At 38.9% G+C, this 15,751-nt stretch overlaps 1 protein-coding gene across 1 annotated transcript in view; it reads left to right on the forward strand.

The window, feature by feature from the left end:
- The window catches only part of ANOS1 (anosmin 1), a gene marked incomplete at both ends in the record, with an annotated part of 147,862 nt that overhangs the window by 70,536 nt on the left and 61,575 nt on the right, over positions 1–15,751 (forward strand). Inside the window, one exon of the mRNA XM_082490953.1 lies at positions 15,619–15,681. Coding sequence (XP_082347079.1) covers positions 15,619–15,681 — 63 coding nt within the window. The remainder of the gene's footprint in view (positions 1–15,618; positions 15,682–15,751) is intronic.

A 15,751-nucleotide genomic window follows, 5' to 3' on the forward strand; every position in this document is an offset into this window, starting at 1 on the left:
CAGTTCCTACAGGATTTTGTGGCCACAGAGAGTTATATATTTCCTGAAATAGATGTCTCATAAAGTGGTGAAGTCACCATCTCTGGAGGCATTTTAAAAGACGAGTAGATGTGGTACTTAGGGACATGGTTTAGTGGTGGTTTTTGGCAGTGTTAGGTTAATGGTTGGACTTGGTGATCTTAAAGGTCCCTTCCAACTTAGATGATTCTATGATAATGTTTGCACAGCCTCCTATCTCCTTAGATTAGGATACCTGATACTGCTGTGGGAGCTACTTAGACCTCAAGAACTTTCTTTATCTTTCAGGAAAGACAGGTTGGTTCCCCACCGTTGGCTGATTTTCTAGGAAAAGTAAATTTTGATGGGACCATGAAAGAAAACAGACCTGTTTTATCTTCATTTTTCAGTTATTTCATGAGGTGAGACTTGGGCAATTGGCCCTAGATAATACTGAGGCAGGGAAAGCCACCTAGTTAACTGCAGACAATAATGACTTTTTTGTAGATTTTAAAATACAGTGGTGCTCTTTTTCTGTAACAAAATCATGGGGTATACTACATTTTCAGTGCTGCATGTGCCCTGAGGGAAAGTATGGCATGAGGGTGAGACAGAGGTAACATAATCCTTAGAGAGTATGAGCTCTTCATATCTGGAGGCCCATGAGATTCTATGTATAAAGCTGGCACAAGTTCCTACCTGGCTTTCCTTTGATAAGTAGGAAGAGGTTCTTCATTTCTGTCTTTAGCCTATGGTCACTATGTCTGTCTGTACATGACCAGCAAAAGCCTTCTCCTTTTACTTGTCTATGTGCTTCAGCTTTCATAGTGAATTGTAAGGTCGCTGGACAGAGGATGGTCTAGGATGAATGATTCAGGAGAAAGTCAGCTGTTGGGGCAAGAGGTGGAGCTGTATTATGTATTTTCTTTACTGATGTTTGGCTTCAAAGTGAGAGTTTAACTCTTAAAATAAAATCCCTAAAATGTTTAATTAAGAGGTAGCTATATACAAAACAGAAAACTTGGAAGTATCCTGACTGAATAAAAGGCTGCAGTATTTGATTACACATCAATATACCCTCAAGGATGTACTGCGATCCTTACAGATGACTTCACATGAAAAGCTTTGCAGGACTATTTTTTTCCCCACTCTCCCTTTTCTATTCTCCTCATCCAGTGCCATTGTTTTCTTTCTTCCTTTTGCACGCAGTCCTCCAACCTGCCATCGTACCACTACTGCCCAACCTAACCCTGGTGGTATTGAGTGGTAAAAAGTGACAGCCAGTTAGAGCTGCCGCAACTCCAGGGCCCTCAGTGAAGATTTTTCAGGATTGTCAAGTTTTGCAGTTTACGATGACGGTAACTATAGAGCACCTCACAGGCACATGGTCTCTATATGAAACCGAGCATTCTAGTACTTTTACCTAGATATGTGGTACCTTGAGATTTAGGATGCCTCGGAGCAATCACAGGGGGTCGGTTCCTGAGATTGCTGAGCACTTGCAATCTGTGCTGATTTAATCTAGAATTATGACTTCTGGTTGTGACCCTACGGCTATACTTCATTTACTAGTGTGCATTTCTTGCATATATTTACATAAAAAGGCAAGCTATTAATTTCATCTGTCAGCTTACACAGTGCTGTGCAAAGAGCTGCTTTTCAGACAGTTGTTCTCCGGGGACTTAATACCAACATGCTTCCGTAATTTTACTGTCTTTGATTCCTCTGGGAGCTTGTTCAAGAGTCCCATTAAGATGAATGGCAGAAAACTAGAAGCGTTACATATCCCAGGTTTCTACTTTACGTTATTTGCTATGCTATAGCATCACCTGTGTCACAATTATATTCCATTTCATCAGCTTAATATCTGCACACTACAATAGGTCACTTTAGGATGAATAGAAGTCTATTATTATCAGTCTTTGCCTTCTTGTAATGTAGTCCAGAACTAGAGGGATCAGTATGTTTTAATAATTTTAGAAATCAGTGGATAATTAATCAAAATATTAACTTCCAAGCTAAAGTTAAAAAAAAAAAAAAAAAAAAAGGCTACTTACTCAGCAGCAATCCTAGAATCCTTTTAGGAGTAATATCTGCCTGCCAAATTTCATATTTAAGGAAAATTTTGTTTGCCCAATTAGCATTCTAAATTTATAGTGTAAAGTAATGCAGTGATGCCCGTTTGAGCTCCAGAGGTGAACTAACGCATTCGTGAATGCTGAAAGCAGAATGTGTTCCAGGGGCACAGCCTGGACAGCTGAATCTCCTTCCCTTCTGCCCTGGAAGTAGAAACGGCCAGTGAACTGGCCCAGACCTCTTGCCAGGGAAAATGTGTCCAGCTCGATTTTTCTAGCACAAGGCTGAGGATTGATTTAACAGTTTATTACGTTCTATGATAGTTTAATCAGAACTATTTATTTATTAACTCAGCTGCCAGTTTGTCCCACTTACTTCTCAACACCATAATGTCAGCCTTTATTACTCAGTCTTGGAGGGAAAACAAGATAGTAGTTCTTTTTTAGACTGTGGTTTTATGACTGGCTCAAGCTGCTGTAAGAGCAGGCTATCAATTAAAGAGATGTTTACGTGCTCCTCTCTCCTTCCCTTTTGAGCACGTCCACTCATCAGACAGCTCGTTTGTATGAAGCTACTGAGTAGCTGAATTGGGGACGTTTACTAGGCTAAAATGGGGAAGTTTACTAGGTTAAAAACTGGTCACTTTTTTATCTAGGGTGCCTGTTTCAGCACATTTACATCCAAAGGAGCGCTAGTCCCAATACAAGACTGCTCCTCTTCTGGTGGCATTATATATTTAGATTTGCTTATGCCCATCAGGTAACCATAACCTAAAAAATACAAGGATTAGAGAGATTTATCAAGAAATTTAGCATGTAAGTGCAGTCTTTCTTGCCTATGTGTAGCATGCATTGAAAAATAATAGAAGGGAAGGCATTTATTTGATAACCTTTGAAAAAAAAATCCTTTGAAACAAGATAGCTATTTTAGTCTAGGGTATTCAGACACTGTATTATTTAAATCACAATCTTTCTTTTTTCTTTGCAAATAAGATGTGAAACTCTCTAACTTTTACGTTATTATCCAGCAGTGTTTATTCTATGAATTGTCATGTAAACTGATAGGATTTTACTAATTTTGAGGTTTCAGTAGACTATGTTAAGAGACACGAAGAAATTATTGTGGAAAGGAATCACATTATCTCTTTTTACAAAAGATTCAATAGATACAATGGGGTTTCTAAACATGGGACAGAAAAACATTCTTTGTATAGTGGGAATATATTTAAAGCTAAGTTTAGAACGCTTCACAGAGTTTCCTGTTACATTTTGGGATTTTGTTCCTGTTGTACTTGGGATTAATAGAATTTTAACTTCTATTTTTATAGCGTAGAAACAATATTTCTTTTACATATGATGCTGGTACTTTTTGGAAACACCATATTTGTTTCTTATTGCTCATCACCTTAACTGTTTTCTTTGTGAATTTGTTTACTCTGAAATTAATAAAAATGCAAATTTATTTTCCTTAGATCCTTTTCTTTTCTCTTCCTCTCACCTACACAAATTTGTACCATCAGTCTACTTTAGGTCAATAGAATTTTCCATTAAAGCAACAAGTGTAACTCTGAGTACACTGAAAACTTTCTAGATTTGCTGTTATTAGATTGATCGGTTTATCAATGAGGCAGACAGCAGATATATTTAAAAATATTTAGGCCAAGCAATAGAATGCAAATTGCTTGCCTCAGAGTAGGGGATGAGTATTTTTTTCAAGACAAACTCCTTTTCGTTTTTCTGTTCTTTTTCCTCCCCCCTTGCCATAACTGCACGAAGAGGCAAGCACAGATGCCCGCTGCCAGAGTGTGATACTTAACCTGACCGTCAAACAAGCCTCACAAAGGACGGCTTTTCAGGTCCCCCAGCGAAACAACCACTGCATTTTATTATGGCGTGAAATTAGAAGTGAAAAGCCCTATGGCTCTTGCTGTTTAGTAATGCGGAATATGTCGTTTCTGATGGTGATGGTAGTGCTGGGAGGGAGATAGAAAGCCAGGGAAGAGAAACAAAGTAACGATTTAGACAAAGAGGGCCCCCCTTTTTTTGTCGTCTCTGATTATTAGGTGGTCCATAAAACCGCAGTACTGTGGCGGATACAAGCAAAAAGAACATTTAGTTGCGGCTCTTTCATTCAGAAATGTATGTGTGAATTTGCAGGGTGATGTAGAAGGAGAGTCATCTGTTATCAGAAGAGTGTGCTAGTTTAACTCATTTATAAAAAAGCAACAAAAAACTTGACTTTCTGACAGACACTTTAAGTTGCATAGCAAGATGGTGTTTATAACAAGACTGTGTGTGGTTATCTGAAGCTGCCTTGTAACAGATTGGAAGGGGAAAGTGCCAGCTTGAAAAGGCTTTCCTGTGTCTGTTTGAGATTAAAAGAATCATGTTTTCTAAATGAAAATTCTGTGCATATATAAAATGTCAAAATATTTATGCTCAATTTTATTTTAAAAGTATTATGTAATAACTAAAGCAAGTAGTCAACTATTAGGAAATGAAAAGACAGTTTCTGAGAGATACATAAGGTGGGCTTCTTTTCACAGAATCATAGAATCATTTAGGTTGGAAAAGACCCTTAAGATCATAAAGTCCAACTGTAAAGTTATCTATCAGCTGATCACCATCGCTACTGCTGGAAACACATTGTGAAAGCCCATCTGCAGTTTTAATATCTGGAAGGGAAAAGCGTTACATTTTGCAGACCCATATTGTTAGCAGTAAGTATCACTGTTATTTCTACTAGATTGCCTTCTTTGGACCATAGCTGCATGGAAAGGGTGGCAGGGAACAGTGATTTAGAAACAGTAGGGATGTGCAAGTGGAAAGTTTCTGCCATGTTGCCTACTCTCTAGGTTATAGATGCAATCTTGGAGAAGCTTTAAAAGCAGAAAGAAAGAGTTGGGATGAGTGATCCATGATAGATTGGTGGAACAGATGCAAACGTGACAAATCAGTTTATTGGTAAACTGCACTGTGGGACTGCAGTCTGAAGGAAGAAAGTGCAGACAGAGAAGCAAAACTGCTACTGTTTTCTAATTCAGGTAGTTCATTTCATTATTCACTAATATGGTAGCTACACTACCAAAGAATTCCATGTGTAAGCAGTAGCACAGAAAGAAGCAGGAAGGCCCTAAGCAATTAAAGCTATTATCACTAGCAGAAAGAAGTCTATTAAAGAAGAGCTGCTTAACCTTTTTAGACTGCATCACTCTTCATTTGATTTAACATAAGGTATGCACTTTGCCACGGTATATATCTTGTGTGCACACTGGTGCTCCAGGCTTGACTTGCTGCTGCTCAGCGTTTTGCCAATGTTATGCCTTATATCTTGACGGGTGAAACCTCAGAATGTGGAGATTTAGAATAAGGGCTAGGAATAGTTTTGAAAAAAGAGAACTAATTGGCACTTGATGCAGCACATAAAAGCAAGAATACAGAAGGACAGGAAAATTATCTTTGAGGCAACCGTTTGAATAGGGATAGTTGGAACAACAATTTTAAGGCCAGGTAGGTTGGTAGAGGAAACAAAGATGTGAAAAGAAGACAGTGTGAAAAATGTTATCTCCGTAGCAAGTGGTGGTGGAATAGCTACTGCACTGAGACATATCCAAAATATTTGTACCTATTATAAGCATTTCAAAATAACTTCAGGAGGCTCAGAAAGTGCTGCTAGGGCATGCCCCCTCAAGGTGACTCCTCTAGAGAAGAACTCATCGTTTATATAAGACGAAACAGCTTCAACAGGAGAGAAACAGCTCCATCAAATACTTTGTTTGGGGGATTCATCTTGAACGTAGGAGATTTAAGTTCAATTCCATGTTTCAAAGTCAGGCAAAATAAGAACTCAAAGTTGTTTTTTGGTGACTGTGTTAAGCTCTAGGCTATGAGGCAGGAAAAGGGAAGAAAGTACGTGTCCCAGTTTCATCCGCTGGTACAAAACCCTGTAAACAAACTTTGAAAAGAACTGGTCAGGAATGAACAAATGTTCGGGAGCCAACTTTCTGCTGACATTGATGGCCATGATTTTGATTTGGTAACAAAGAGTAGAAATATGAAAAATGTCCTAGGATTGTTCTTCTGTCCTTTCAAACATACACTTCTGCTGGCAAAGTTTGACACGCCAGACAACTAAGCCATACAGATCGATATCAAGCTGTCAGTGTTAAAAGTTATTTTCACTCTAAAGGATTAGGGTTGAAACTGCTGTGTTTCTGCTACAGTGTGATGATATGACTTCTCTCTTTTTTTTAATAGTAATTTACTTTCCCAATATTTTATGGCAAAACAGTTCCTTCATTTCCAACACATTAAGTGATTCTTGCCTTCAGTACACGCGCAACTTTTCTGGTAGCTTTCACTTTCTGTTTAATTCTGGGAATTTACAGTGAAGGCTACATGGACTTCCAGAAAATTTGACCTGAAGTTCTTGGCAAGGGTCTTGGTCTTTCTGGTGCTCTAATGCAGGATGTAGGAGCATATGGAGATTTGAAATAGTGGCTTTTCAGAGATCAATGCAGTTAGAACACAATTTTTCTCCAAATTTTTGAAACAGAGCCTCCATTTTAGGAACAAAGCCTGTAATGCTACTCTGTATGTGCAAAGGTCTGGACAGACTTAACCGATATACTATGACTAGCCCATTGCCTAGCTCCATTCGAGGAAATATTGAGGCTGATCCAAAGTCACAAGGCTTCCTTTATTTGCTTAGAGTATTGATAGGCATTCAGTAACGCGAATTGCTTACACTTAAGACTGGGGTATTGGCATCTCCATGTTGTCTACTGAAGTGAACTTGGCAATTAAGAAAAGGAAATTATTTTTTTCAAACTCGTGTTTTTGTTAGATATCCAGCAATTCCACTTCTGAAAATTTGTTTTACGGTACCTCCTGATTTGGTGTTAGCAAGTTTGCGTAGCTGTGGAGAGCAGTAATACCCGTCCCTGTGTGTGCTTTTGGTTCCCCCACACCTAAGCAAAACAAACACATGTTGAATGCAGTTATTTGCTATAGCACTTTAAACTATGCTGCTCGACTTTGCAGCCAGTAAAGTTTCTCAGAACTGTTCCGTTCTCCTGTGAAATGACCATTCAAGTGACCAGACCACTCTCCAAAGTGCAGGTAACAGATAGAAGACAGTTGCACCTAAAACTTCATTAGCTCTATGTCTAAGACTCGTAAAAGGCTGAGTAAACAGAGCTGAAATCAAGGGTTTGTCCACATCTCTGCTCAAGTAATAAAATACTTCAAAGAAACAGAATGCTGTCCTTTTCTTACTCATTTGGATATTATTTTGAATTTTTTTTTTCTCTGTCCTTCAGAATTTGTAATTGGAAGATACTGTAGCCATGTTGTGCATTGTTTGGTGAACAGGAGGTTTTAGTGGTTGGTTCTGAGACAGTGGCAGTCCCATCTGCAGACAGAATCTGTGGAAACAAGAAAAAATTGAGAAGCCGCTGCTTGGATGAGAAATCAGAAGTAAAATCATTTCATGCTGATTTTGAAATGTAATTTTAAAAATTATTTCAGTATTAACATCATTTTGAACTAATGGTGTTAATAAGGGTTGTTCATGTCTTTTGAGACTTCAGTTCAAGGTGCCAGATAGGGAAGGCCTCGCTTTGTAGGTTTATATTTAGCATATATTTGGAAGATGTAATTTACCATCTTTTTATTAAAAAAAAAAACAAACCAGTGAGAAAAAAGGAAATAATCCAATTCCTGGAAAATTATCTAAATCAAGTGATGTGTCATAAGTTCCGTATTTCACCTGCGGGTTGTATACATCATCCTTCTTAGATAAGAATTATTAAAAATAAATCTCAGTTACATATGTACCAATATGTTTTGGATTTTTGTTAAACAGCTTTTGCTAGTCTTTTCATAAAGGATATAGCAAATTCTGTCAGGAAATATGAGTGTCATTTGTGTTGACTAAGACCGCTGCTGCATGGCGTATATTCCCTCTTAGTTTCTGATGTTAGAACTCAACACAAAATGCTGTATTCTCATAACTTAACCCTTAATACTTTAATGCCAAATTGCTCTGGATGAGGTCACGTGAATTAACCAAAGTCTTTTAGGGCGTTAGCCTCCGATTAATCCCAATCACTGCAGTTACACCCTTGTGCGATGTGATATAATATGTGACGGTGGCCATGGAGTTGCTGTTCTCTATCCCTGTCTGTCCCTAATTGCTCCTGTCAGACCCTGGAGGTTTGTGCTGCGCTGTTTTACCTTACAACTGAAGAGGACTCAGTAGAGCTAAGGGAGATGTAGTTACAGCTGTGTGGCCACACAGAGGCCATTCCCTTAGTTTCAGTGCCAGCTCCGAGTATTTTGTTGTTAATTTTTTCTGAGCAGTTGACTTCTGGAAAATACAAAAGTGGTCATCTGTCTGAAAACAGCACTGTCTGAATGTTGATTGCAAATGAAAGATTTTTCTTTTTCTTTGTATGTTTGTATACTTTCATTAATTAGAATAAATTAGGACTTGCAGATAATAACAAATTCCACATTAGTAACCAGTTCCTTGTCAGCTGCCCCATCACAGTACATGCCAGGATGTCATCAGTATAGAACAACAAAAAATGCATTTCAAGAAAGACTAAGAATTGCTCCTTAAAGGGACTTTAAAGACCCAGAACACTCTAACCAAGTAGAACATTCTTCAGTGACCATTTAAAATCTAAGACCTGGCTTTCATTCAAAACCAGCTCTACAATTAGCAATACTTTCAGACAGTATCAGCTGGGTTCCCAGTGTACATGATAATGTCACAGAATAACCCCAACTGTAACTAATTTAATTAAGACTTGATCCTCGAATACAAAATCACTCCTTTTCACCAAATCATGATGCTCACTGACCTACAGTAGAGAAAAGAGGCAACACAGACAGGGAACCTCTCTCTGTCATTTAACCCGTTTGTTTATTCAGTTACAGGGGAAATATATTACGAGTGTAATTCTCATGAGAATCTCTTTAACGTGAACAGAGGAGTAACTCCAGGTTGCCGCATGAAACTGCTCTTCTACATGAAAGAACACATTTCTTAGTTGTTCCTATTAGACTTTCAAAGTTTTAAAGTTACTTAAACCTCTCCCAGTCTACATTAAATGTAACTGAATTTTAGGAGCTAAAATGTCACACCGAGTTTCTATAAAGTTGCTGATTAGTGCTGCAGTGGTTCTGGGGAAGGAGAGGCAAAAGCGGCAGAGAAGCAAGAGACTGATTCGGTTTAAAATGGATTTCACAAAAGGCTCAGAGGCTTCTTGAGCAAAATGCATCAACCTACATGCTAATATGACAACTACTGATTCTGCCGTTGAACACTCCTCTCTGGGCTCGCGGGTTCTTTTGGCCTGAGGAACGGACCGGTTCGTTAGTGTATCTCTACTTCTAATAGTTTGTTTTAAACAAGATAGACGTGTACTGTGGGTGCCTGACCTGACAGGGTGTACGAGCACCTGAAACCGCTCATACCTGAAGTGCTGCGCTGCCTCATCTTAGGCAGTGGATCAGTAGGAAAGGTGCCCACAAGCTTGAGTACAGTACCCTCATACAATGAACCACTCACATGGAGAATTACTTACATGAAGCCTCTGAATCAAACTATCGAGCAGGGGGTTTTGGAGAGCACGGAGAATGATCCAGTGTGGAAGTGAGGAAAGGGGTTGTGCATCACAATTCTGGATTCACTTACCTGCCTCTGTAGGATTCCTCACTCCAACTGCCTGAAATTCTCAGTGCATATAGTTCTGTTTACCTGAGCTTTTCATTTTGTAACCTACATTATGAAACAGTCACACCTGTGCCTTCTGGGTGGGTAGACAGCACCTACCTTAGTGCTGGGCAAAGATTTCAACTGGAGATTACCAAAAAATGGAACAAGGATCTTTAAAAGAGTGTGTCTAACTTCATTTTCATTACCAAACACTTCTTTCATTTTAATATGCAAAATTAAAGTAAGATGCCTTGAATCTATAGAAGGAAAATACCCGTTGTGCATTACCAGAGGAAGTTGAGAGACAAATGTATAAATAGACTTTTATAAAATGATTTGACAAAAATTATGTTCATTCCTGAAGTGGGCAGCTCACGTCCTTCAGATGGATTCACTGGTCTCATCCCAAGATGCTTTTCTTGTGCTTCATTTCAAATTGTTAGGGTTGTGATTTTTACCTACTTTTATGCGTAATTAATATTCTCCTATTCTGCCAAATTATTTCCTTGTAGGTATACCTTTTAAAATTAGACCATCTCCTTCTAAGTGCAGAAGTACCAAATCAGACTCATGCATCAAGATGGAGAATCTAATTTGGTCTTTGATTCAAACAGTAGTGTAAATATTGATATTTCTTTTTGGCATTAGTAAACGAGATATATCTTCTAGGAAGAGAATGTTTGAGGATTGTTTTTGATATGTATGGATCTTTTGTGAGAATATGATCCAGAACTAATGTGAGATTTGTTTTTTTTAATTGATGTGCCAAAATTGTTTAAATTATAGATCTTCCTAATGCGTCTCCTCAGTTTTATCATGAGAAATAGTTTCAGTAAACACATCCTACATCTCATGACTCATATAGTAAAGAAGAAAAGTAGGTGTTCAAGCTGTTCAAAATATAGTTCTATGATGTGATATTGCTGATACCTAATATTGTTCTACCAAGCTAGCATGCTATTAATTGGTTTGGACTGGGTAAATATTCAACTGTGCATTTACTGTTCTGAAAACAAAAAATTGTGTTCTTCAGACAATGCACAGTCCAATTTTTGTGACACAGAAAGTAACAATTTCTATTTCTATTGATAAACACCAGATGTAGACCAAAAAAAAAAATCTCAAAATCAGTTATTTCTCTCTCACTGCCTGCTTATGTTTTGCATTGTGTTTACTGCCACTGTGCTAAGATTTACAGACTGAAAATCACTTTTCTCACAGTTCCTTTCAGGCGCAGTCGTATATTTTTTATACCTGTCACAAAATGATTCTCTCTAAGAGTGATGAACACTGTATTCTCCTTTGACTTTAGTTAAATTACTGACCCCAAGAATGTTCTCTGCTTAGTGCCTGATAGTGAGTACATGCATTTTTCAGGTACTTGTCTTCCTGACATGGCAGGTTCTTAGGGGACTGTACAGTGAAAGGCTTTTTTTTTCCTTTTTTTGTTTAACCATCTAAGTTCCATTTAATTAAATACCTTAGGACAGAAAAACACTTAAATATATACTGTAAACAGAAATCATTAATTTCTGACCTTGCTGATGTGAGCAACTGGGATGGTGAATGATAATGAAAATAATATTCCAGCTATAACACTTTGATTCCATTCTTTTTACAACAGTTTGCGTATAACTTGGTTCCATTTTGGTGAAGGAAGAAGCCTTATTAGACAAAAATACTGTGGGTAGATTCTTCTACTCTGAAATAAATAATTGTTTGCTGCTTAAATAGTTATAAATATGTCACATTCAGCTATTTAGTTTTAAAATAATATTTGAATAAATATACAGTATTTGAATAAATATTTATTTCAATGCTTAAATGATGTTTTGCAATTCATTAGACTTTCAAAATTGCTGTGTTGGTGTAACTCTCTCCCATTCAGGTCAAAGGCACCATTTCCTAAGCAAAAGCATCGGTGGACTATTTTGAAAATCCCTTTACTAACTAATGTAAATGGTGTGTGTTGTTTGCTAATCTCATAGGTATTTTGTTTATAGTTTACAAGTTAGAACAAAAAAGACTTCTCTAACAGGTTTTTCAAAAAATGAAATAAAAAAAATATAAACCAAAATATTTTAAAGCAATAGTAATCCTTCTTCCTTGAATGAAACAGTACTTTGCCCCTGTTCCTAATTTTATACAGTCTGAATATTAGCAGATCTATAGTAATATCTGATAGATATATTTATAAGTATGTGCGTATGTGCGTATGTACCCACATACACAAATTTTGAAGGATGACAAATGCCAGGGTGCTTTCTATTAGCACTCCTTTTGGCTTTTGATGTAACTGTTTAATACTGAATATCAACTCTGCAGCAGTCTGGATGAAGAAAGCAAGCCTACAACTTCCAAATTTAACCACAGGAGATGATAAACCAGATGCTTTAGGAGGGTTCAATTTAGCAAGGCCAGTGTGATTAACACCCATCATCTTCTGAAGAGTGCCACCGGCCCGTAATGACTGGTTCTCTGCCCTGTTTCATATCTCTTCCCGCCCCAGCAGTAGAGCAGCCTTTATGGTGATGCTAGGACAGCAGTCAGCGGTGGCTCCACGGGACCAGCGATGTCTACTGAATGGACTTCCTAGACGCTTCCCGCACTGCTGCCTTCTTCCCTGCTGGTGTTCTGCCATCTACATACCTAAGCTTAACTTCTGAGGGCAGGTCTGCAAGGTATTTTTCATTATGCAAAGTAGAGCCAAAACCAGCTGCCAGCTGCCACTTGGCCTAGATTCCTCCTTATCCTGGATAGAAGATTTCAGTGTCCTTATAACAGGAGCACACATTTACACTAATCCAGAAAACCTGGATGTGTTTACCTGCTGGGCAGGAATAGTTTTCCCATGGGTGTTTTAGGTATTTCCTTGAAACTCTTCTTTCTTGGGAGAAAGGCTGTATGCTTTCCTTTCAGACATCAAGGCTAAGCTAAACACCAGTGAAATAACTGCTGTTGGTCTGGCAGAGCTTTGGGTCAGGCCTTTGCTGAGTTACATTGAAAATATTAGAAATTTATTCACCAAATTTTAAATTTTAAGATGTATGGGTTTGGGGTTTTTTTTTGTAGTCTCTGAAGACTTGGATTTAAGAAAACAGATGTTATTGCCACTAGTTCTGACTCACATTTTCTTAATTTTTATTATGCATGGATTGATACCTGTCAGAAAATGTTCAGCTGCTGTCCATGTAAGGCCTGATTCTTCTTTTTCATAAAAACATAGAATGGGTAGAGTTGGAAGAGACCTTAAAGATCATCGTGTTCCAACCCCCCTGCCATAGGCAGGGACACCTCCCACTAGACCAGGTTGCGCAAAACCGCATCCAACCCGGCATTGAACACATCCAGGATGGGGCACCAACAACTTCCCTGGGCCTGGGTGTCTGTTCCAGTGCCTCACCACCCTCAGAGTAAAGAATTTCTTCCTAATATCTAATCTAAATCCATCCTCTTTCAGTTTAAAACTGTAATCCCTTGTCCTATCACTACACTCCCTGATAAAGAGTCCCTCTCCATCTTTCCTGTAGGCCCCCTTTAATTACTGGAAGGCTGCTACCAGGTCTTTCTGGAGCCTTCTCTTCTTCAGGCTGAACAACCCCAACTCTCTCAGCCCGTCTTCATAGGAGAGGTGCTCCATCCCTCTGATCATCTTTGTGGCCCTCTTCTGGACTTGCTCTACAGGTCTGTGTCCTTCTTATGTTGGGGGCCCCAGAGCTGGATGCCGTCCTCCAGGTGGGATCTCACCAGAGCTGAGTAGAGGGAGAGAACCACATTCCTCGACCTGCTTGTCACACTTCTTTTGATGCAGCCCAGGATACGGTTGGCCTTCTGGGCTGTGATCACACATTGCTGGATCATGTTGAGCTTCTTATCAACCAGCACCTCCAAGTCCTTCTCCTCAGGGATGCTCTCGATCCATTCCCCACTGAGCCTGTATTTGTGCTTGGTATTGCCCTGACACAGGTGCAGTACCTTGCACTTGGCCTTGTTGAACTTCATGAGAATGGCATGGGCCCACCTCTCCAGCCTGTCCCGATCCCTCTGGATGGCATCCCTCCCCTCCAGCATGTCGACCACACCACACAGCTTAGTGTCGTTGGCAAACTCGCTGAGGACGCACTCAATCCCACTGTCCATGTCTCTGACAAAGATTTTAAACAGCACCGGTCCCAGGCTGAAGTTTATAAGGACAGAGAGTTTACTGAAAAGCTGAGATGTCTGAAGAAAGACAAATTTATGTACACTGGAAGGAAACTGTTTTGCTCTGAAGCCTGCAAGGAAGGTGGTCGAGTCAGTATGAACTTGGTCCTAGTTGTCATCTCAAGGCTGTGGATATGGGGGTTTAGATATGCTTTGTGTGGTGGCTGTGCAGCACTGAAGCAAGAATTCAGAGAAGGCAAGGATACGGAAACCGTGACAGCCTTGGGGATCACTGACAAAGTCCCAGTATGGTCAAAATGTTGCCCATTTTGTCTTTACGCTATTTATACCTCTGTAATTTGGGGATAAATCCACCAGACAGGAGAGTCGTAAAATTGGCATGGCAGCGGAACTGGGCTCAAATATGCGGTAACTATACTACAGGAGGAACACCAATCTGGAATTAATTAAACTTACTGACTTCAGTGACATTTTATAATGTATCCTTCTAATTGCTCTGTATACAGCACATTGTGAATTTTGAAGAGCTAGAGATTTAGTCTAAAATACCAAGATTTATATGGAGAAAATGTTTGAGTGGTATTTTTCATTCCTGAAATATGTAACCTCTGTGACTAATGGTTTTATTATATTTTTCAGGCTTTGTGCTATTAAGAAAAATGCTTAACTTTTAAAACACTGTTTTTTTAGTACATTAATGATACAGGTGGACAGCTGAGATACAGCCTATATCTATTCATGCTTGTTTTTGAATAGCATAAATGTATATGGATCCAATCTGATACTATGTATAAGAGAAACAAATTATATAAATACTAAATTGTTATGTCAAAGGCCTTTCTTTTTGGTGCACTAAATACCTTTCCACTATTAACAGATGGAGTAGGTGTTATTAATTCCCAACAATGCCAGTATTTTCCAAGATCATATGGGTAACAAAGGAAGAGAAGAGGTTTATGGATGTGAGTCTAAATTTATGTTTCAGCTGCAGTAAATGCTCTTAATGGTGTGTTTTTTCTTTATGCTGTGCTGTGCAGCTTGGCTCCGGTTTGCAGAGTTTGAATCTCAACTCTCTGTATAACCATTGCAGTAGAGGTTGAAGGTGAAGAAATGATAATATGATACTTGAAATAAAGTGGTTTTGCTAACAGACCATTGAACATTGTCTGTTTATACAGGAATAGTGGTTAAACCTCTACTGAGTTTACTCCATAGCTTGATGAAATAGTTTCTTGCTTGGGAGGGCAATATGCCCGTCTAATCTTTAGGCTGGTCAGCAAGGAGAAGATTTAACTTGCTGGAGTTGAGAGTAGTGCTTTTGACATTGTCTCTGTGATCCAGTGACGCGCTGTTAAATGGTATTAGGACCTAGATTCAATAAGGCAAAAAATAGGTTGGCATATAAACAAGTGAGGCAATTGCCTTGTACAGCAAGAAATACTGAAAATATTTCTTGTAATCTAACCATGGCTTGGCATGACCTTGCTCTGACACCATGACTCAATGACACAGTCTTATCCTCAGGAGAAGGGGGGTTTTAAAGCCTATTATTAACTTCCTATGGGCCAGACAAACAACTGGAGAAGAAATGGGGTCATTTGTGGTTGTTTATTTCTTTCTCTTCCTGACACTTCTCTGCCTCCTGATTCTTCCTAGTGCCTGGAGCCCTGCAAAGAGACCTGGGACCTGAAGAAAAACCATTGCCAAAGCTTCTGTGAGGTACGTCAGCTCAAGGGCACTCTTTCTTACATTGTCCTAGCTGTCTCTTTCATTTAAAGTATTAGCTTCA

Source organism: Vanellus vanellus (genome assembly GCF_965231255.1).
Source record: "Vanellus vanellus genome assembly, chromosome: 1".
Lineage (NCBI taxonomy): Eukaryota > Metazoa > Chordata > Aves > Charadriiformes > Charadriidae > Vanellus > Vanellus vanellus.